The following is a 23040-nucleotide window of genomic DNA, read 5'->3' on the forward strand; positions in this document are numbered from 1 at the left end:
TTTTTTTTGAATGTTATTGTGTACATAGTAACGGTCACTGTGTACACAGTGACCACTTTCACTGTGCTAAACACTTGTTTCCGACCATTCACACTTCCTTCGTCCAATTTTTCGAATGTTATTGTGTACACAGTAACAGTGACCACTTTCACTGTGCCTTTCTCCTTCCCCAACGTCCACTTTCTCATTTCTTTTTTTTTTCAATTTTTTCTCCTCCCTCTCTTTTGCCTCTTTTTCTTTTTTTCTTCATCCCCTCCCCCTTCTTCCTTCTCCTTCGGCCCCTCCCCCTCCTTCTCCCCTTCTTCTTCTTCCTTCCACCCCTCGCCGACCTCCCTCCACTCTGTGGCCTCCAGGTATGTTGGTTTTTTTTCGTTCTTCCTCTTCTATTGGTTTTTTTTTTTCGATCTTCCATTTTTTTCTTCTTCCCGCGGGTTGCACTTGGTCTATTGGTTTTTTTAAGTAATTTTTTGTTTTTTTAAAGCTTGTGTAGAGATCTTCAGGGTTCTTGTATAAGAACTCATTCTCTATCCTGAAGATCTCTACTACACCTTTATTGCAAGATCCACACAAGACCAGATCTTGAGCTCAAAATTCTTGCTCAAGATCTGGCACTAAAGTTGCTCTTTGAGTCTTATCAAGTAAATGAGAAGATATTATGGAAAGTCAAAAAGAAAAAAAAATTACCATGATGCACTGTCTGATGTATCTATGCTATGCTATGCCTTTTATATCATTAAATATATCTATACCATCATGACATTCAGCAAATTCTTTTTTTGACATTAAAACATAATCAAAACATTTGTGTATATATATCATCAAAATAATCCATGTCCAAGATGTTGAAATTTTCTCTTCCAATAATTAATGTGATTTAATATTGTAAGATAATTATATTAACTATTTTTCATTAGTGAGTTTTATTTTATGTGATCAAATTAAGTGTGTCTGTTGGATTACTAAATAAGATGATATGAGTTTAAATCAGTAGATGTCAGTGTTGGTTCATTAGAGAATGATGAAAACCCTATTAGGTTTACACGCTAAAAGAAGGTTATGGTCTCTAATATATCGAGTAGTCACACATGATTTCTTTTCTCCCCATTTGAAGAGTCACGAAGATCTCATTGAGGAATACAGAGCCTTTTCGGTGGAGAAAGAACCATAGTGTCATTGATCATGTTCGTGATGAATAACCGCAAAAATCTTATAACAATTATTGTAAAACACTTAGATTAGGAACCAACTATAGATTAGGTATTTTATCCAATCATTAATAATCAAACACGTTATAGATCCTAAGACTTTTGGTAAATTGTCCTAGGTTATAGACCTGTGACTTTTTTTAACTTCCGCATAAAGAATAAAGATTAAGGTTTAATTACTCATTTAGTCTCTATAATTTGCAAACTTATCTCTTTTAGTCTCTATAGTTAATAAGTAGATTTTTTAATCTCTGAAGTTTACATTTTAATTTTTAAAAGGTCTATGCCATTAAATTTTTTTAACTCCGTTAGTTAAAGAACTTTAACTGCAGAGACCTTTTGAGAATTAAAATATAAACTTTGGGGACTAAAAAATTCACTTATTAACTATATAGATTAAAAATGATAAATTTGAAAATTATAGGGACTAAATGAATAATTAAACCAAGAATTAAAGATGAAACATATTCCAACACAAGAAAGAAAGAATGCATTTCCTAGGCTCCTCCTATATATATTTTATTCTGCTCCACGAGTAGGTATATGGTCTTCTAATATATCAACTCGTGGTGTCTCACAAGTGACAATAATCTTATCATCGAGTCTGTACTCTTTGAAGCGTGCTAATCTCCCCAATTCTTCAACTTCTTCTATAACAAGGTCTAATTTTGCCACTGTCTCCACAAGCAAAGATGCAAATGCAGCAAAAGGCAAGGCTTCCGAGAACTCGAGGCTAGTGATCGCGATTATACTCAGTTGGTGTCTCAACACCTTTCTTTCTGCTACTTCCTTTGGTTGTTGTTGTTGTTCAATGCATTGTGCTTTGCACTCTTGCAAGGTTGGAGAGTCAATTTTAGCACTTGATAGTGAGCCATTTCCTTGGTTTGTTAGCCCCGCTGCGTGGGCTGCAGCTATGGCCAACATGTCGGAGTCTTGGCTGTCACTTGAGGTGCCTACGAAGAGTCGAGGCTGAGACTTTATGGCGGTGTTGAGGTCTTGCAGGGCTTCTTGAAGACCGTTTGAGAGGATTTCTTGATAGCAACGACGATGGTTCCTTATGCTGTTGGCAAGTTCTATTAGCACTTTTGATACTTCTGATGCAAGCCTTGTGCAAGGGTTCTTGAACAAGACTCGAACAGATGGCGGTGTCTGAGAGAAAATACCAAATTTAGGAGAAAAATCTTGCACATATCATAATGTATTAAGGAAAAATTGAATTATTCATCCTATCTTAGTAAAATTTGTAAAGGGGTGATATAAAGTTGTTGATTTCATCTTAAATCCAATTGATAAAAGTGAAGTTGTTTAATATATAAGTTGTCACTCTGAGAGTTGAGATAGACAACGTGAGACTTTCTAACAAAAGTAACTAATACTGGTCCATTTTCTTGCATTTCTTTTGAGTACCCTTGGTTTACTAGTAATAATAACAAACTATTTTGTGTCGGTGACTTTGTATTACTGTTTAGAAGTGTCATTAGTAGTTGTCACATGTATAAAAGTAGTGTCATTGTTATTTAGGATTAGCGAGATGTGCAATGTGCTATCTGAATGGTAAAGTTGTGATGAGTTGCACCTTCACATAAATGAATGGTCAAACATAAGTTACCTGAATTTCTGTTTTCAAACAGCCATGTAGGGCTACCACCGTATACCCAAATTGACGAAGAACAGTTCCAACTTTTACATACTGCTGCCATGGAAATTTGTGACATGAATGTCTTGGCTCCCAACTTGCATGTAATGCCTACACAAATCAAAACAAAACCATTAGAAGATCAGGAGACTGATATATTATCTTTTGCAATGTGATATATTTGTGACACAAAAAGATTTATACGGATATTTAATAAAACGTAGTTAGAATGAATCAATATAGTACCAATAGTATTAAAAAATAATTACATTGTCACTCAGATGACTCAATCAATATTAAAAAGGCTAAAGTTGTTCACTTTTATTATACCACTACATTAAAACTCTTCTGGCTCAGCGCACACAATTTGTGTGTATAAGGTGTGCAGAATTTCTCTTGAAAGTACAGCTTTTAATAGCTTAATTATGCTAGGGATGTCCTAAAATGAACCAAAAACAAATGGGTGGCTTACCAGTGTTTCATCAGTGGTTTTTGAATCCAAAACAGCCTTGTAACCTTTGTATATATCCTCAGATGATATTTTATCATTAGAGGCTTCCATTTCTCCGTTAAAGTATTCGTTGACACAAGCTGCAAAATTTTCGTTGATTAGACTGATGTTAAGTTATAGTATATAACCCAAGAAGTTTGATATTTGCCTTTGAAAAAAAACATGGATTTGAGCAAATTATAGCAACACTCCATAAGATTTCCTATAATTACATAAGTATTCTTATTTTTTTAACTATTATTTTTGTCCCCCAATCTCCCTTGGGGGAGACATTAGTGTTAGGTTTTAGAAAATATCAGTATAATATTTTTAAACATATAAAAATGTTTTAGTGTAATGTTTTTAAACTTAAAAAGGATTTAGTATTGGAAAATTAAAAAGGGTGAGATTACGTGTAATTACACGAAATCTCAAGAAGTGTTGCAGTAATTTGCTCATGGATTTTTAAGTTGTAATAAAAGGAAATAAATAACTTGTAAAATATTGATGCTTTATGTATGTTATGATTTTGTATACCTTCTATAGATTTAGCTAGGCCTTCAAGCTTGAAAGCTGTTGAATTATGGAGAGCTTCCCCTGACCAATTTGGAAATACCAATAGACTCATCAGAAGGCATATGGCACAGCCTATGGCTATGGTGTAGAAGCGCTGGTATATCATCTTGAAGAGATTTTCGGTCCGGTAACTCGAAACAGTTATCAAGTTGAAGGTCAAGAGAAATATAAGGACCCCATAATCATAATTCTTTTTTATGTAGGGGAAGAACCTCATATAACTGGTTGCAGCACCTGCCAGAACAAAATGACAACACATATTTTAAGACTAGTTAGGAAATAGTGAAAAAAATTGACTCTTTGAGTAATGACTCATGAGACTTAGATATAAAATTTAGATTTAAATGTGTCTGTGATCCCTGAGGTATATTGACTTTTATTAAGAATCAAAAGCAAAAGTTGGCATATATGAGGCATCACAAACATATTTCAACCTAAAATTAAACTTGTACCTATTATACAAACGGTGGTTCCAATGAAAAGAGCATGAAATACGCGGTCAGATCCATTGTCAAATCCATTCGCAACATATTTAACAGAAAATGCCAGTGCTCCTGCAATCACTGTCCCCAATCCTCTGTTCAGCCCTTTGCATAAAGTTGCCCCTGCGACCAAAAGAATGTTAGAAATTGAGGCCATGATACTAGGTGTTTCTGTAATTAACATAGCTCATTTTTAATCACAATTTTTCAATTACAGGAACGAGGGACAAAGATGACTGCACCCCATGTATTACCATGCTCAATCTAGATTAGTTTCTGATTTATAAGTAACTAGCTTTTTAATTTAGAAAAGTATTTCCTTTTTTAACATATAAAAAAGCTCTTATAAGTCTACAACTCTTCTATTAAAAAATTGGATATCATTTAGCACACGGAACAAATAGCACGAAGTTAATCAATTGATTTTAGTGCTAACCATGGAGCTGCACTAAATATTTATAGAAAAATTTTTGTCATTCATAATAATTATATTCGGCTCGAACAAAGTTATCTAGAAAAAATAATCTCTATACCAAAAAAAAAAAAACTAGAAACTTTGAATTTTGAGACAAACTGACCTGCGGTAAACTCAAAGACAACGACGACAGTCATAACAGCCCACATAACATTCTCTCCTATCCCTTGGAAGCTTGGGTCCAAGAGATAGAGCAAAGACACAAGAGTGAGAGAGAAACCTACTTTGAATGCATGGATGACCCTTCTTGGATCATCACGCCCCATCTTCCAAACATTTTTCCAAGCCAAACTAGGAAACCTCCTCAGTTGGTCACCTATAAAAACCACTTTTTTCCTCCAATTCCCAGTACTTCCACTCTCATGACCAGCCATTGCCATTTCCACCCCTGCATGAACTTTAGTAACCATAGTTCCTAACGAAGGGGAAAAGAATATGACAATCCAAATGCAACAAGTTAAGAGGCTAATAACCAATTGGTGTTTGCTATTTCAGCTCAAAAGCATGTGGCCACAATAGAGGAGATATTCAAAGAAGAAAAAAGGAAATAATATTTTTTTTTATGAGACAGTGGGGATTCTATATGTACTTTAGAGAACCCCCCGAAAGTTCCCTCTTCGTGAAGCATGGACTTTATATGGTGTGGTTCAGGGAGGAGCTGCTGATGTCATTTCAACATTCACATGCCATGCATTAAAGTGCACCAGACTTTAGAGTTGAGTCTTAATTAGACAGCAGCAAGTGGTATAAACCTAATTATACTACAGTTGATATCAGCAAGTGGAAACCTGATTATGCTAGTACTAATGACATTGGCCTAAATTTCTTTCAACGTACACATACCGTTTTCCAGCGTAGGCAATAATTACTTTGTTCTGTAGCAACTTCATCTCTACGTTCCCATTCATTGCAATGAACATTTGGAACTTTTTTCATAAAACATGTCAAGGACAAAAATTGCAGTTACTAAAAAAATCTGTACCATAATCTTTCTCTAATAAAAATATGGAACTATTATTATATCTTTTGTTGGTATACCCTAAGGACATGTTTGGCATATGAAGTTTAAAAGTTACATGAAATTATTGCACCAGAAAAGAAAAATTAGTTGAAATTAAGCTAGCTAAAACTTAAAAACTTGAGCGATAAATATTGAAAGACATTTTAGTTATTTTTTAGTTTTTTTCACTAACTGAAAAGTTTGTGTTAGTGTCAAGTAAACAAACTTTTTTCATTAGCGTTTTAGGAGGTTCTAACATTTTTTGAAACTTAAAGTAATATTTTTTAAAACGTTAGCTTTTAACTTTTAGTTTTTTATATTTTTTCATTTTTTTATCATTCATATATTTATCAAATTTTTTATTATTCTTTTTCAATAAATCATGATTTATTATTTTTCTGTCATTTTATGTTTTTCAGTTACTTCAATATCTAATTTTATCAAACACTTATAATTTAATAAGTTATATTTCAACTAGTTTTATCGAGCACAATCTTAATTGAAATCTAGTTACTAAAAGTTGATTGTGATTGAGCTAGTAGCTTATTAAATTATATGTATATGATAAAATTATTTGTTAAAATAGCTAAAACTATAAAATGACATAATGAATATGTCTATATGATATTTTTATAAAAAAAAATTAATTTCATCCTATTGATCCCTTATAAAATTAGTTTTAATCACTATTAGAAAATAGAGCTTTAACATTGGTTATTAATGACTTTCAACATCGGTTATTAATCGATGTTGAAAGTACCGACGTTGAAAGTAATATCGTTAACACCAGTTATCCAAAATCGATATTAACATAAAAATACAACATCAGTTTTTTTAAAAACCGATATTATATAGTAACATCGATATTCACATCAACATCGATGTTAACTTATACATACAACATCGATTTTTAAAATCGATGTTGTGATAACCAACATCAATTTTTGATAAAAACCGATGTTGTATGTTCAACAACAACATCAGTTTTATAAAAACCAATGTTGTGACTGAAGTTTAACATCGGTTTTTGAAAAAAATCGATGTTAATATATACATACAACATCGGATTTTACTAAAAATCGATGTTGTTTTTTTAAATTTTTTTAATGTGTTGTCTGTTTTTTTAATAACCCCAAATTAACCTGCAAATTTAAAAGCAGAACCACAACAGATAATTTTCATTCTGTTTTCAAATAGTTTTTAGTAGAAATTCCATAAAAAAATTGAATATTTACTATGAATTAAAACAATATTTAATGTGCATATAACATGAATTGTAAAAAATGTAAATTAACTAAACTACAATTCCAAAATTACTTAAACACTAATTGTTTCATTTTTAACTTTCAAATAATAGGTTGCCCACTGGATGTGAAGTGTCTTCAATGTCTCTGGTTCTAATGATCTAGTATCATTGAAATATTGCATGATATAATAAAATAAAAGCTAATAATATATAATGTCAATTATAACAAAATGAAATATGTTTGAATTAAACAATTATCATTTCTCAATTATTCTTGAAACTTCCTAAGATTATAGTTGACATCCAATGCATGACGTAATACCCACACTCAGTGCTTCCTTTTTGTCTATTACCCTAAATACATTATGAAATTTAGATATTTAATGTCAAGTACAAATTAGTCTACACAGTAAATGGTTTACTTTAATAACAATCCACTTGGCAGCAGCCTTGGATTTACTTTGTGAAGTATCGTCAAGTCCTTTCAAAGCATTGTTCAATACAAACATGGATGCGTATTGTACAATTAAAATACTGATGTTCCCGACTAATGCTAATAAAAATGTATTGAAAAATAGAATTGACCTATTAATAATTCCTTTGAGGTAGTTGTCTGGCCTATTATGCAACGAACAAAACCAAATGAAAACATTTTCCTTAGACAAAATAACGACCATTTGTCAATGTGCCCTGCAGTGAAGAACAATATAAGTTATTATACATTATTTAAATTCATTTGTTCAATTTAATTTATCCATTTAAGTAGGCTCTTGGGTACACATCCCTCTTTGAATTTTGCATTCAGTTCTTAATATAACTTTATGATTCATATTGTGATTACCTAGATCTTTGTATGGACTGTGGCTCGAGGAATCCATACACATCGACATTCCCCGCTCGCATACTTGTCTCAATCATATGCCTATTGTTGTTAAAATAAAGTAAATTATGTATGAATTTAAAACAATAAATTAGATAATAAACAATAATGTAAACTGACTTACAGAATCCACAATTGTATAACAGAGATGCTGAGACATTGACCACCTTGTGCTATTTTAGACATATCTTCATGTTTTATGTACAAGGAGAAGTTGTCATTAAATACCACAAACACGGTAGCATCCCACATAACCTACATCGGCGTAAGAAAAAGTTGTGGGATGATCAATGTCATCAAATATAAGGGATCATCGACATCATGATCCAGCCTATTTGCAGGTTTTGCCGATCCCACAACTCCCTTTTTATCCAACACAGTTAATTAACATAATTTAATTACAGTGAACACTTTAATTGAAAAAAAAGCATTTAATGAACAAACGGAAATTAAATTTTATTGTTAATAAATTACAATTTTATTGTTAATAAACAACATGCAGCATTTAAGTAAAATACCTAAATATCCTCCCATATCAAATCCTTCTGGGCAGCAGGGACTTGTTTCCAATTCTCGTATCTCACATCCACCTTATCACGTAAACAACATGCAACATTTAAATAAAATACATGAATATCCTCCCATATCAAATTCTTCTGGGTAGCAGGGACTTGTTTCCAATTCTTGTATGTCACATCCACCTTATCACGAGCAACGATCCCCAAATATGTTTTTAACTTCTTTCTGTGGAGACCGTCGGCTTTCCCAGTCGCATGATCCATATGGACCAAGGGTCTCTCTGCCCCAACTGGCATAATAGCCAATGATCTCAAGCGTGTGACTTTTTTTGTCTGCTTCAAGGTAGAAGGGGAATGTGATGTTGCATCAGTAAGAGGAGGAGGAGAACTGGGTGGTGTAGTCATTTGCCTGTAAAGAAAAAAACATTAATTTTCAAGATTATCACAAAACTCAATAGCTTATGTAATTTAATGGAATAAAATGAAGTACATAATAAAAAATTACATTAGCTGATGTTAATTAATTCTCCTTCATCATGATCATTACGATTAGCATGAACATCATCAGCTTCTTCTTCTCTGACGATGTTAGGCGACATTTGTGTGGACAAAGAACTAACATAAGTATCAATGTGTGAATCATCATCTTTAACATTAACACCAATTTTTTTCACGTGTAGAATCACTGATCACCTTTCATCACAGGGGTCTTGAACATAAAATACTTGTTTAGCTTGTTCTGCCATGATGAAAGAGTCATTTTGGTAAGCGAGTTTCTTAAGATCTACCAACGTAAACCCTACATCATCGGTCCGCACATTGGTATTGCTGTCAACTCACTTACATTTGAAAACACATATAGTAAATTTAACATAGTTAAGCTCCCAAATTTCTTCAATGAAGCCAAAGTAAGGAATGGAAGTTACATAGGGATTGTCATCATGTACACTAGTGAAGTGTTGAGATTTAGCCCTTAGGGTAACCCCACTGTTTTGCATTATACTTTTCTCGTCTTGTGCTTTTGTATAAAAGGAATAATTGTTTATATCGTATCCTTGCCAAGTTATAACATTTGTTTTAGGCCTATCTGCTAGCTTTCTTAATGTGTCAAAAGCATTATTGTCACCAAAGATTGTATCTTTAAACCAATTTAGGAAAGTCTTGTTATGCTCTTTCAACAACCTGTTCTTCAAAATTTTTAGATTACTTTCCTTCACTAAACCTTTATGGTGAAGTATGTATGGCAAAACTCCTTAGTGTTCTTCAATACATACAAATGAGCTACTTGTAAATCTTCTACACTTGGAGTGATAACATGCAGTCCTCTTGAACCTTTACCTCTCACTCTTTTATCATGGCGAGACTCGGGAAGTCCGACAGGTTTTGTCTTTTCAATGTACTCTGAACAAAATTTAATAGCTTCTTCTATAATGTACCTTTCCACAATAGATGTTTCCGAATGGTGTAGATTCTTTGTATATCCTTTTAAGATCTTCATGTATCGCTCAATCAGGTAAATCCAACACAAATAAATAGGACCACAACATTTGATTTCTCTGACTAGATGAACAATTAAGTGAACCATGATGTTGAAGAAAGCAGGAGGAAAATACATCTCCAACTGACACAATATAATGGCAGCCTCGTTTTCCAACTCATATAACTTGATAAGATCAAGGACTTTGCTACATATGGCATTGAAGAATAAGCACAGCTGAGTTATGGCAAGCCTGACTTTGTTAGGAAAAATGTCTCGTATAGCCACGACTAACAATTGTTGCATCAAGATGTGACAATCGTGAGACTTTAAGCTTATCAACTTATGATCTTTCAATTGCACAAGGCTCTTAATATTTGAAGAGTATCCTTGTGGGACTTTTATACGGCGCAGACACTGACAAAAACTCATCTTTTCCTTTCTAGACAAAGTATGACAAGCTGGAGGCAAGTATATTTTTTTACCATCAGACCTTGGGTGTAACTGGGCTCGTATACCCATCTTAGCTAGATCTTGACGAGTATTCAAACCATCTTTCGTCTTGTCTTGAATGTTAAGAAACGTCCCAATGACACTACCACATACATTTTTCTCTACATGCATAACATCAATACAATGTCTAACATCTAGATCTAACCAATACGGAAGATCAAACAAAATCAATATTTTCTTCCATATGCAAGTGTTAGTTTTTTCCTTCTTTTGGGTCTTCCCAAATATAGTATTTAAGTGTTGAACTCGCTGAAAGACCTGGTGACCAGTTAACAATATCGATGCAGTTTCATGCTCTTGACTTCCATTAAATGCTTTTTTCAATCGCTGGTAAAGGTGATAAGGTTTCAGAAAACATCGATGCCTAGTGTATATTGTTTTTCTACCATGTTTCAGTTGTATGTAGCTTGTGTCTTTTTCACAGATGGGGCATGCATGATGGCCTTTAAAGTTGTACCCACTCAAATTCTCATATGATGGAAAGTCATTAATGGTAGAAAAAAGCATTGCACGTAAATCAAAAGTCTCATTTTGAAACCCATCAAACACTGAAACTCCCTCGTCCCACAACTTTGTCAAGTCTTCAATCAACAAACTGAGATAAATATCGATATCATTTCCTGGCTATCTTGGGCCCGATATCATCATAGACAACATCATCATTTTGAAACCCATCAAACATTGAAACCCCCTCATCCCACAAATTTGTCAAGTCTTCAATCAACGGACTAAGATAAACATTGATATCATTTCCTGGCTGTCTTGGGCCCAATATCATCATAAACAACATTATGTATTTTCACTTCATGCACAACAAAGGAGACAAATTGTAAATTACTAGCAAAACTGGCCACGAGCTGTGTTAGGTGCTTAAATTGCCATATGGATTCATTCCATTAGTGGCAATTCCAAGCCTAAGATTTCTTGCCTCTTTGCCGAAATCCGGATACAAAACGATCAATCTTCTTACAGCGGGAGGAATCAGCCGAATGACGGAGCATTCCATCGCAGTTTCTCCCATTTGCATGCCATGTAAGGTCTTTTGCATCGTCTCCATTAGCAAACAAACGCTTAAACCTTGGAATGATCGGAACCACAACACCTTCGCTTGGGGTCCCTTCTTTGAGTTTTCGTCACTACTACACTCGTCATCATCCTTCATTTTGTACCGTGATATCCCACACCTAGGGCATTTGTGCATTTCTTCAAACTCATGTCTATATAATATGCAACCATTGGGGCAAGCATGAATCTTTTGATACTCCATATCCATCAGACACAATATCTTCTTGGCCTGATAGTAACTTTTTGGCAACGTGTTTTCGTCTGGAAGCATATGGTGCACTAATTGAAGCAGCGAACTAAAGATTTTGTCACTCCACCCATATTTGGCCTTCACATTAACCAGACTTAACACCGCTAACAATAAGGCCAAGGAATTGTTGCACCCTGGATACAAAGGCTTCTTTGAATCAGTTTGCAATGTATCATACATAAGGGCATGTGCTTGCTGAAAAGACTCTTGTCCAAGATCACAAATCATATCCTCCAAGTGATCTCCAATTTTTACATTAAACTGTTCAAATTGGGACCCACTCTACATGTCTGTCAATTCACCATGTCATATCCACGTTCTATAATTATTCTTAATTCCATCACACAACAGATGTTCCCATATGTTGTCGAGTATCTGCTATCTCTCGTTCAAACAATTTATACAAGGACAAAAATAATTTCGTCCTCATATGGTCGACTTCTTTCAAAAGCAAATTGTAAGAACTGTTTCACGCCTTCCTCATACGCAGGGCTCATGCAAATTTTGTTCATCCAACTGCGATCAATCTAAATAATAACTCTGTGATACTCACAAAGTTATTCGATGCATGAAAATCTCACTTTTTCATTAAAGGAGTGGCCCTATCCCATTCAGGAAGACATTTTTTATGGTAAATTCATAAGTCAAGGTTAAGTATCTTTTGTTAAATTTGACAAAATTTTGACAGCATTTCACATTGATCTCCAAGTACACGACATGAAAGTAGTGAAATTAATTCTCTGACAATCAAGTATGCACTCAGAGAACAACTAGAAATGCATTGTATTGAAATTTCATCAAATTAAACAAAACAATCTTAACATAAACACATGAATCTACCATAAAAATATGGCTCTTCCCAAACTGTCTAAACAAAAAATGCAAGATTCAATACAACGATTAATGCAAACTGTCCACAAGAATCATTGTATTCAATCTCAAACGGGAATCTAAGATTCACTCATGATGAACAAAACTTGTACATAAAGCATTGGTCATTAATCATAGACAACAACATAGAAAAGCATTGGTAACAAAAATTAGCATCAAAAGTTTATGAAAAACTTTTGTACCTGTGATGATGATCTGTATAATGTCCAACAACAAATATTGTGATGACGATGCAAACAACAAGACAAATAGTGCCTACAAATTAAATATTTGAATGATCAGTGAGATATATGAAAAACTTGGATATATCAACTTGGTCATGCTCATAGCTAAAAAATAGTTAAATCAGAAACTTGGTCATGCTCATAGCTAAAAAAATAGTTAAAAACAACTTGGATATATCAACTTGGTTTCTTCAGGGTCAGCCTTGACTTGGTTGAGATGTTGTTCGCCAAGGGAGACCCTGGTATTGCGGCCCTTTATGACAAACTCCTAGTGTCAGAGGAACTGTGGCCATTTGGCAAGCGATTAATGTCTATGTTTGAAGAAACCAAGAGCCTTCTCCTCCAGGTATTCAATTATTACTTCTATAGGCTCCATTTCTATATGTTGATTCAGCATTTTGTGACTGTCATGCCATCATGCCATGGTACCATGCATGACAAACTGACTATATATTGAAAGCTCAACAGGAAGCAGTTATAGTTTCTCTTTTTTCTCTAGTTGTATCATATGCATTTTTGATTTATTTTCTAGCTTAGTCCTAGAAAAAATTGGAAGATAAAATGACTTAATATTTTTCATAGTAAATTAATGACCAACTTTGTTTCTTCTTGTTTTTAGGTTGCTGGACACAAAAATCTCCTTGAAGGAGACCCCTACTTGAAGCAAATACTTCGACTTCACGATTCGCACATTACAACCCTTAATGTCTTGCAAGCCTACACATTGAAGCGATTTCGTGATCCTGACTACCATGTGAAGTTGAGGCCACATTGATCCAAAGGCTACATGGAATCAAGCAAGCCAGCAGTTGAGCTTGTGAAATTCAAACCTACAAGTGATTATGCTCCTGGTATGGAGGATACCCGTATTTTGACAATGAAAGGTATTGTTGTTGGCATGCAAAACACTGGTTAAGAAGTTGCATGCTTGTGTTGCCTTCCTATACAAGTAACTTGGCTTTGGATACATATATTTTAACCTATGTTGTTTGCTACAGATGTGGACCAACATTAAATAACAATTACTCTATCTATTATCATTATCATGTAATAAAAACATATTTTGGCTTATGTCAGCCAGGATTTTAACTGGATTCTCTTTTGTTTGATGTTATGTGTTTCTTATATTATTTCTAATAAGGATTAGTGTGTCTTCCAATTTTAAAATTGATGGGGCAAAACCCATTTTGCTCGATGCTCTCAAATTTTGTTGCATTGGGAATAACTTATCTGAATTTCACCAACATGCAGCAGGTGAGAAGTCATCCTTGAAGGGTGTGCAAGTGTGTGTGTCAGTGCTTGGTCCAAAAGTGATAAACTTCGTGAATGAAAATATACCCATTTGAATCGGTTCCAATGCTTGAACCTGTTTTTGCTAGATTAGCACCAGTACTGTCTTACAGAACTTTACCAACAAATGCTTGCCAAGGCTTTAGCTCACTACTTTAAGGCAAAGTTGCTTCTGTTAGATTTAACTAACTTTTCATTGAAGGTGGGTATGAAATGTTTTATTGCCATTTAATACTTTCTCAAGTCAATTATGTTCGTAATGGTTGGTTTGTCATCTATGCAGATTCATAGTAGATATGGTTCTGCCAACAAAGAATCTGTACGCTCTTTCTAGTTTATCTTTTATTGTTTTTACTTCTAAGCATTATAGATGAGGATGTCATACTTTTTTTACTTAACATTGGTATTTGATTCTTTTTCCTTTTTTATGATTGTAGTCTTTCAAAAGGTCTACCTCAGAGACAACTTTGGAGCGACTAACTGACCTATTTGGGTCATTTTCAATCTTTCAATAGAGGGAAGTGCCTAAAGGTACAAATTGATGAACGTTTTCCGATCTAGGGGGGAGAACTTACTTCCAGTGTGTTTGGACACACATTTAACTTCTTGTTGCTTCTAGTAGATGTAGAGAGAAAGTGGAGGTTCCAAACACACACAACACAATAATAGCCAAATGCTTTATTAACTATCATACATAATTTTTCAGTCTTGTTCTGGTTTCAAGAACAAGTTTTTTTAAATTTTATCAGGAAAAAATTAAATGTTCATACTTTCTTGTTTTTACTTTATGAAAGCATGCTTCATAAATTCAAGGTTTGGATGAATTAGGTAGTGGGGTACAAGTAGCTTTAGATGTGGTTGTTTCACGTGTTGTCAAGTTTTAATAGTTATTGGTTAATTTTGGACATTAGCATTTCCCATTTGATGCATATTTGTTAAAAACTCATAAAACCATATCTTTAACCAGAAGCTTTTATTTACAGGGAATTTACACAAGCAACACAGTGGTGTTGACCTACAATCATTGTAAGAAGAATTGATGTTTATCATGACTATGGAAAGATTTCCCTTCTAGGTTATGTATCCTATAACTGAATTTTTACCTTTTCTTTTGCAGGCAGGCTGAAGAATCTAATAATGTTTATATTTTGATTATGAGTTAGGATTGTAAGTATTATTCACTAGTAGAATAGATCATAGAGATTGCTTAGCTGTGATGGTTGGATGGATCTGCTGAGATAATACACATCAAGATAGATTTATGGACATTACTCATTTTCACTGGGTTCAATGTTTCTAGACTTAACTATAGTTTTTTTTTTAAGTTTTCATTCTAATGTCTGGTTTACTTTTCTTAGACCCTTTATGTATTTAGATCTAATTTGTTCTTTAAAAGACAATCCAGACCAATACAACAAAATTTGCTCAATACAATATGTTTTAGACTTAGTCTAGCTTTTGCTTTTAAATTTTATGTTTTCATATGCAGTCAATTAGTGATTTTTGTTTTTCCCTACCTACTTAGCTTCCAAATATACTTTTGCTTTAGACTTAATCTAGATTTTTGCTTTTAAATTCATCCATGACCATGTATAAACTTGATAGTTTCTCTGGCAAATTTGTAATCGAACAACTTTATAGTCCTAATTTAGTTCCCTTACATGGTTAATATATATATGTTACTACTATTTGTGAAATGAGATGACAACAACACTTTTCTCAAAGAATGGTTTGCAATTTGGGCTACTCATAGTGGACATTAATTAGTGATTAGTATAGTTTATCATGTTTGGGAGATCGATACCATTGATATTTTGTACTGATGATGGATGCACATATAATTTAACATGATGGCTAGCTACCAACTATATATAATATTAGATTAAAACACTTAATGTCAACATGTTGGATCTTATCAAATTAAAATAATGAATATAAGTGATGAGTATTCAGGGCTACCTGTGGATATTGATCTCAGAGAATATGAAGATGATGTAGGAGGATTTTGATCAATTTGTTGGGACTGTACTCTAATGGAAAAATCTTCAGGAAACAAACTCCTAAGTTTTGTTTGAATGTCAACCTGTATATTAAAAAGAAATGGGAAATCAAATTTCAATTTACAATGTCTCATATCTAAAAGTACAAAAATGCAACTGGATGGTGATTTGAAGGCCATTATGGAGGAAAGCTAGACATGGGCAACAAAGCATGAATTGATAAGCTTCAATTGCAGTTACCCATTAGAGTGGATTGCTTGGGCAGAGCAATTCTTTGACCTGCAACAGACAAAACCATTAGCAAAAGTGCAACACGCTTGTGAACATGGAATGACTTCAGGTTCTTCGAATAGAAAAAATAGAACTTGACACAGGAAGGTTTGCCAACAAGGCAACTAGTAATAACATTGGGGCTTCAAAGAATGGGCCTTAAAGAAAATGCTTCATTTGACTCTCTGGCTAGTAAATAAGCCTAGTTCAACTAGTTGAGCGACAAAAAAAAGTTCTAAAGCCTAAACATGTTGTTGCACAAAAGTTTCCATTCCCTAAACATTGCTACTACAACAACTCTAGCACATTAACCTGCTAAATGTTATTATCAGAACTCAGCCATGCGGCCACCATAGTCGAGGCCATGCCATGCCACTCCGCCATGGCACTTGGCAAAAACTCAGCCATGCAAGGTGAGCCAAACTCACCCATGGTATTCAATCCAAAAAGATGCACAAAAGACAGAGTTACGAAAAAATAAGGTTGTAGAAAAATACTTGGGTACGGTGGCGAGGTGTCACGATGGCGATAAGGTTGCAAAGAGAGATAAAGTCGCGAAGACAAAGCTTAGACGAAGAAGAAGAGAACGCGAGCAAAATAGGGCTCGCGTTCTAATATTTTTAAATGTATGTTCGACATCGGTTTTCAATACAAAACTGATGTTAACCAAGTGATGTTAACATTAACATCTATTTTCTAGAAGAAACCGATGTTAACTTATCATACGTTAACATCGATTTTCTAAAAACTAATGTTAATGAACTGACGTTAAAGTCAGTTTTTCAAAAACTGATGTTAACATGACTTCGCTAACATCGGTTTTTCTAGAACCGATGTTAACGTCAGTTCATTAACATCGGTTTTTCAGAAAATCAATGTGAACGAATACACATTATTTACAATTATGTCATCGTGTTTATGTTCTCATCGTTTTTGTCAAAAACCGATGTTGAGTTGACAATGTTAAATCTACATTTTTTAGTAGTGAATACACTTGAATGCATAGAAATACAATCCCAATGAGAAAGGACAATATGTCAAGGGTAGAATGCCAAGAGTTTCTTATCAGACTAACAAGATTTCCCCTGTTACAGCAATTATGGAAGTTAAACCAAATGGATTACATTATTTACATGACAAAACATTTAGTACCAATTGATTGTTATTCCTAATAACAACCAATAGCTAATGGTGATCAATCAAAACATGAAAAATAGGAAGAGCAAAACAACATTGACAACAAGGATGATTAACTTAAGTTGTATAAGATATTTTTAAAAAGTCACATTTATATTTATTTATTGTTTGTTCGCAAACATTATGTTATATGAATACTTGTATGTTATATTTTACAATAATTATCTAAGGACGAGGTGATAAGGATAAGAGTAGATGCTTGTCACCAAAGGTGGCTAACCTATAGCCAAGGTTATACAACTTGGCGAACTTGCTATGCAGATTGAGCAAATGCAATGCCACTAGATAGGGACTACAAATCAGGAACCCAACCAACACCTTCAGGCTACCAAAGACGTTCTACACCATCACCTATTGACTCCACACTTTATCTTCTTCAGGTTTCACATCAACAACAATAGGAAGAGGAGGATGTTGGAACCAAAAATGTATGAAGCATCCAGTTCAATAGTTTGTAACCTTGTATCTCTCCTCTAGATAATTCAAGTCTTTATCAAATATTGATTATCTTTATCATAAGTATAAAAGGAAGACTTCAATAAGAAAAGTCAGTGATTTAAGTATATGAGCTAAGTTATCTAAACAACTCAATGGATGATATCTTTAGTTCTTAACTTTCATATATTGTTTCTTTGTATTTGCAAAGTTTTGTATCTGAACCTAAGTTTCATATCCTCACTTCCATAAGTTATTTCTTCTTAAGAAACTTATGATATTGTGAAAGCTTAAAGAAACTTGGAGTTAAACAATACTTTGGTTAGTAATCTCATGTTAAGATTATGTTACGTTATTTTAAGATTTGAAGAGACTTAGAAAAATACTTGTTGCAAATTGTGTTTTTAGGGGAAATTTGACATAGCTCTTAATTGAAGAATAAACCGGTATAAATCCCTTTCTATCATGTTTTCATATTGAAAACTTTAAACTTGTGTTTATCTTATATAATTTTATTTTAAGAGCAGTTTTTCATATAGTTCACATACACGCACATTACAAGAAAAATACTAATTACCGACTGTCATTTCATCTGCTTGCTTCCAAAGAAAATATATTTGTATGGTGTGAAAGCAACTCCAAAAAAATATTGATGGAATCATCAATATACATTATTATTGTCTATTGTCATTGGTTTAAGACATGCTCAGTTTGTCCCGATTGATTGATGTTGTAGCATTGAAAACAAAATTTATATTAACTAATGTTTTCGGTCTTCAATGAGATATTAAAAAATCTATTTCAATTTTGTTATCTAACAAATATTGTTGTTTTAAAGAATTAATAATATATATGTATTGAAATTAAGAAAAAAATAATGATATTTTAGTAAAAATGTCCCATATTAAATGTTATCATGTAATATATCTTTTCTTAATCTATCTGAAAAAACCTTAAATATCGGTTAGTTTGAAATAGAGGGAGCATTCAAATCATGAGTTGCTTAGCAACTTGTCAAGATAAATGAGGGTGGTCTTGGGCACCATAACGAAAGAGAGTTACTTAGTCGCTTACACACTTGAAACGCATTCATTCTTGGGGTTAAAAAAACCTCCACTTATGCACTTTTGACACCATCCTAGGGAAACATATATCGACTCCTTCTTATAAAGATATTCCATGAATATGTTTATATATAATTTGTACAAATATCATCATTATATGCCATAAATTCATTATCGTATTATCAAACATGTGGTAGTATATCAACAAGCGTGAAATTTTCATTTTTTTTAAATGTATCTTTTACACAAATTAAGAATAAGCTACTTAATTGAAAGTGTTTTGCATGAAAATGGGGAGAGATCATGAATCTAGGTTAGATTTATTATCATTTTATTTAGTTAAGAAAAATAAACAAAATCATTATGGAATGAAATTCATTTCAAGTAAGAAAATAAAATAGGAATAAATTTATAGAAATTAAAAGAAAAACTATTTGAGTTTAAGTATTTAAAATTAGTATAAGACAATATATTAAAGCTTAAAAACTAACTTAGACAGATTTGATTGTTTAAATATCGAAAATATGTTATTACTAACAAAACAAAATTGCTAAAATTGAATAATTATGAAATAAGGCTGTAAGATTCAAGGAGATGAATTTAGATGACCAAAAGTAATTATAAAATAAAAAAATATAAATAAAACACAAAAATAGGGCCAACAATAATTACTTACATATTTAAACACAAGTTTGGAATAGAAAACAGATAAATGAAGGATATAAAATTGACGAAATTATAATATAACTTGAAATAAATTTTGACAATCAAATACGATGTTAATTAGAAGAATTATGGAGAACCAAACTTGTAAGGAATTGTGGGGATAAGGTCCCCACAAGTTGGTATATAGAGAGACAAGAAAAAGTGTTAGAAATTTTATGGATAAACATACGGATAAGGGACAGCAAGAAAGGAAAAAAAAAAAAAGGGAAATTATAGAGAATTAAGGCTAAGAATGTTTTATATAGTCACTTTTGAACCATTTGATAGATATCTTATTTTTTAAAATTTTAGGGTTAAAGAGAATCAACACTAAAATATATGATTTTTACACTTCAAAAGAGGTAGAAAATCATATTTGGAAGAGCAATGATGAAGATTGGTTACAATAATCGGCATAGTTAGCATAGTTTAGTTCATATGTTACTAAATTGTGTAAATTTGGTTCTAGTGCAACTAACATAGTATTAATGGAATTTGATCATTAAATAGAAGGGATATAATGATATAAATTACCTCTACTCTCTCTCCAGCGCATTTTACCACATATTGGATTGTACCTAGATGCAACTTAGTTTTTAAATTATGCTTAAATATATATTCTTCTTATGTAATTTAACGTTTTTTTATTTTTATCTTTGTAAAAAATCGTTTTAATACTTGTAAAATCTAATTCTTTTATTTTTTATCCTTAAAATACTTTAAATATCATTTTTTTTCATTGTTTAAAATGTTATTTAAAGTATTTTTAAAATAAAAAATAAAACAATTATATTTTATAAGAACTAAAAAAAATACATAAACAAAAATAATAAAACATTAAATTATAAAGACTAAAATGTATTTAAGCCGTTAAATTATCTTCCGTACTCATGCACCGCCTATCCAAATACCCGATGATGCAACAACTTGGCCTTTTTTTACTCTTCTTAATTCAATCATGTATGCCTAAGGAGTTGGGTCAGTCATTAGAATGTTTTTAGAGCTTGATTTAAGGAGATTTTAAACTAGAATTAATTTTATTAAATTTAGAATAAATAAAGTCATTCTGCAAACAGTATAAAGCTATATAATATATGTACATTCATTTGTTTCATACTTTGATTTTGATGTACTACGAGTACAAATGTAATACACATTTCAATAACATGATACTAAATTATAAACTGATTAAGTAATTTGATATAATAATTTACCAATGTATTAAACTTTTTTTTTTTACTTTCATTATGTGTTTCTTTTAAAAATATACAAGTACAAAAGTAATTTAAATATTAATGTATTTTCAGAAGGAAAAATTATCTGAGTTTTATTTCTTACACATAGATACACTCCCTTCATTTATTTGTCCACTTAAAAGAAAAGCATATAAATTAAGAAACATGGTTGATATTCTCATTTACCACAATCACTGAGATGGGATCTTTAATAATATTTTTTCATCTAACATTTGAAAAAAAAATGTTGTTAAAAACTTTTAGTAATATTTAAAAAACATCGTTTTTGTTGACATTTTTTAAATGTTATCAAAAGTTTTTAGTAATATTTTTAGTAAGTGTTATAAAAAATATTATTAAAAGTCGAATGTGTAATAATGTACATTAAATTATTTTTCTCTTTTCTTTCATTTCTTTTTATTTTTCCACTTAAAAGAGTAGCATATAAAATTAAAAAAAGTATATCTAATATTCTCATTTAACTCAAAAAATTTATATTCCTAATATAACCTCTATTATTATTTTCCTCTCATTTACTATAAGTACCTAAACTATTTAAAATTTTATAGATATATGATTGAAAAGATAGTAATTAATATGATGTTAAATTTTTTAATAAAAAAACAAATAAAAGCAAAAATTCCTTCCAAAAGTAGACGAACAAAGGGAAACTGAGAAAGTAATAATTTTTTCTGTTAATAGATGACAATTTTTTGTAATGTGTGTATATATGATTTAATGTAAAGTCTGGATCTATGTGTTAAGCAATGTATTAATTCAAATGTTTTAAAAGCTAATAAGCATTTGATGTAAATAAAAAAAGGCTAATAAGCTTTAATGTAATTTTTTATGTCGTGTGCTATAAATATTTACATTTGGCATCCATAGTGTAATATGTTTTAAACTTAAATAAAATATATATACTAGCTATGTAGAGATTTCCTATTCAATTACAAATTACTATAGATGGTAAGATTTTGACTTTTACAAATTATTATTTTAAAAGTTATATTCAAGATAATTTTTAATTAGTTGATAATATAAAAATATTTAAATTGATAATGTATAAATATTAAACTCATATTTTAATACAAATTTTTACATTATGGGATATAATAATTATTCTTATTCTTATAATTTAAGCATTAATATATTTAAAAAAAATATTTGCGTACAATAAAAATATTTGTTCTATAAATATATAACAATAAAATTTGCAACTTATTCAATTTGTTAAAATATATTTAGTTGGGTATGCAGGTGGTAGCTATGAGCCTCAGCCCTCAATCCTCAGCTTTGTGCTTGACCTAACTAAAGTGAAGGTTGAAGGAGGGAATGAGTAGGAATAGGAGTATATAGGATAGGCAATACCCAAAAAAAAGAAAAAGGAATAGAATGGACCTAGTTCATAGTTTAAATCGCATCAAAGTAGTTGAGTACAAAAGGTACCTTTATTAAGTTCACACAAAATTAAATGGACATTATAGTTGCCTCTTTGTGGTGTATCATATCATCTCATAAAACTGGTAGAGAATGTCCCTCATCTTCACGGTAAAAGGATACCCATAAATTTTGGACAAATCAATTTAAGTCTTTAAGGTTGGAGTAATGATATTGTTACATTCTTATTTTAAGAGTGTATATGTAGAAAGAAGAGAAAGATAGATATGGAAAATAAAAGAAAAAAGAATAATTAATAAGTGTGATAAACAATATGACGAGGAATAAAAAAATAATTAATAAATGTATTTTGGGATTTTTCTTAATGCTACGATTGGATTAGAGGTAAATTGAATGAGAAGATCAAAATATAATAGAACATAATGAATCAGAATAGAATCGAATGAAGATGTCATTCTACTGTTTGAATATTTCATAATGAGATGAAATAAAAATATTTTATTCCATCGTTTAAA

General features: G+C 31.9%; 1 protein-coding gene and 1 pseudogene across 1 annotated transcript; one reads left to right on the forward strand and one right to left on the reverse strand.

The window, feature by feature from the left end:
• Window positions 1-1670: 1670 nt before the first annotated feature.
• LOC114393210 (aluminum-activated malate transporter 14-like) lies at window positions 1671-5468 on the reverse strand. The gene is made up of 6 exons (XM_028354472.1): window positions 4968-5468; window positions 4360-4512; window positions 3869-4141; window positions 3314-3432; window positions 2815-2952; window positions 1671-2354 (listed from the first exon to the last, which is right to left on the reverse strand). Exons 1-6 carry the CDS (start codon window positions 5272-5274, stop codon window positions 1725-1727), a joined length of 1620 nt encoding a protein of 539 aa, XP_028210273.1. The 5' UTR covers window positions 5275-5468; the 3' UTR covers window positions 1671-1724.
• Window positions 5469-11581: 6113 nt separating this feature from the next.
• On the forward strand, window positions 11582-13844 carry LOC114391454 (annotated as a pseudogene).
• Window positions 13845-23040: the final 9196 nt, after the last annotated feature.

The sequence above is a fragment of the Glycine soja genome, chromosome 17, assembly GCF_004193775.1.
Source record: "Glycine soja cultivar W05 chromosome 17, ASM419377v2, whole genome shotgun sequence".
Classification (NCBI taxonomy): domain Eukaryota; kingdom Viridiplantae; phylum Streptophyta; class Magnoliopsida; order Fabales; family Fabaceae; genus Glycine; species Glycine soja.

Coding starts and splice junctions, on each gene's coding strand:
- LOC114393210 (XM_028354472.1), bottom strand. CDS start 5,274: ATGGTTACTAAAGTTCATGCAGGGGTGGAAATGGCAATGGCTGGTCAT. Junction 4,142..4,359: donor AACCACCGTTTGTATAATAG/GTACAAGTTTAA, acceptor TTGTTCTGGCAG/GTGCTGCAACCAGTTATATG. Junction 2,355..2,814: donor GTTTGAAAACAGAAATTCAG/GTAACTTATGTT, acceptor ATTTTCTCTCAG/ACACCGCCATCTGTTCGAGT.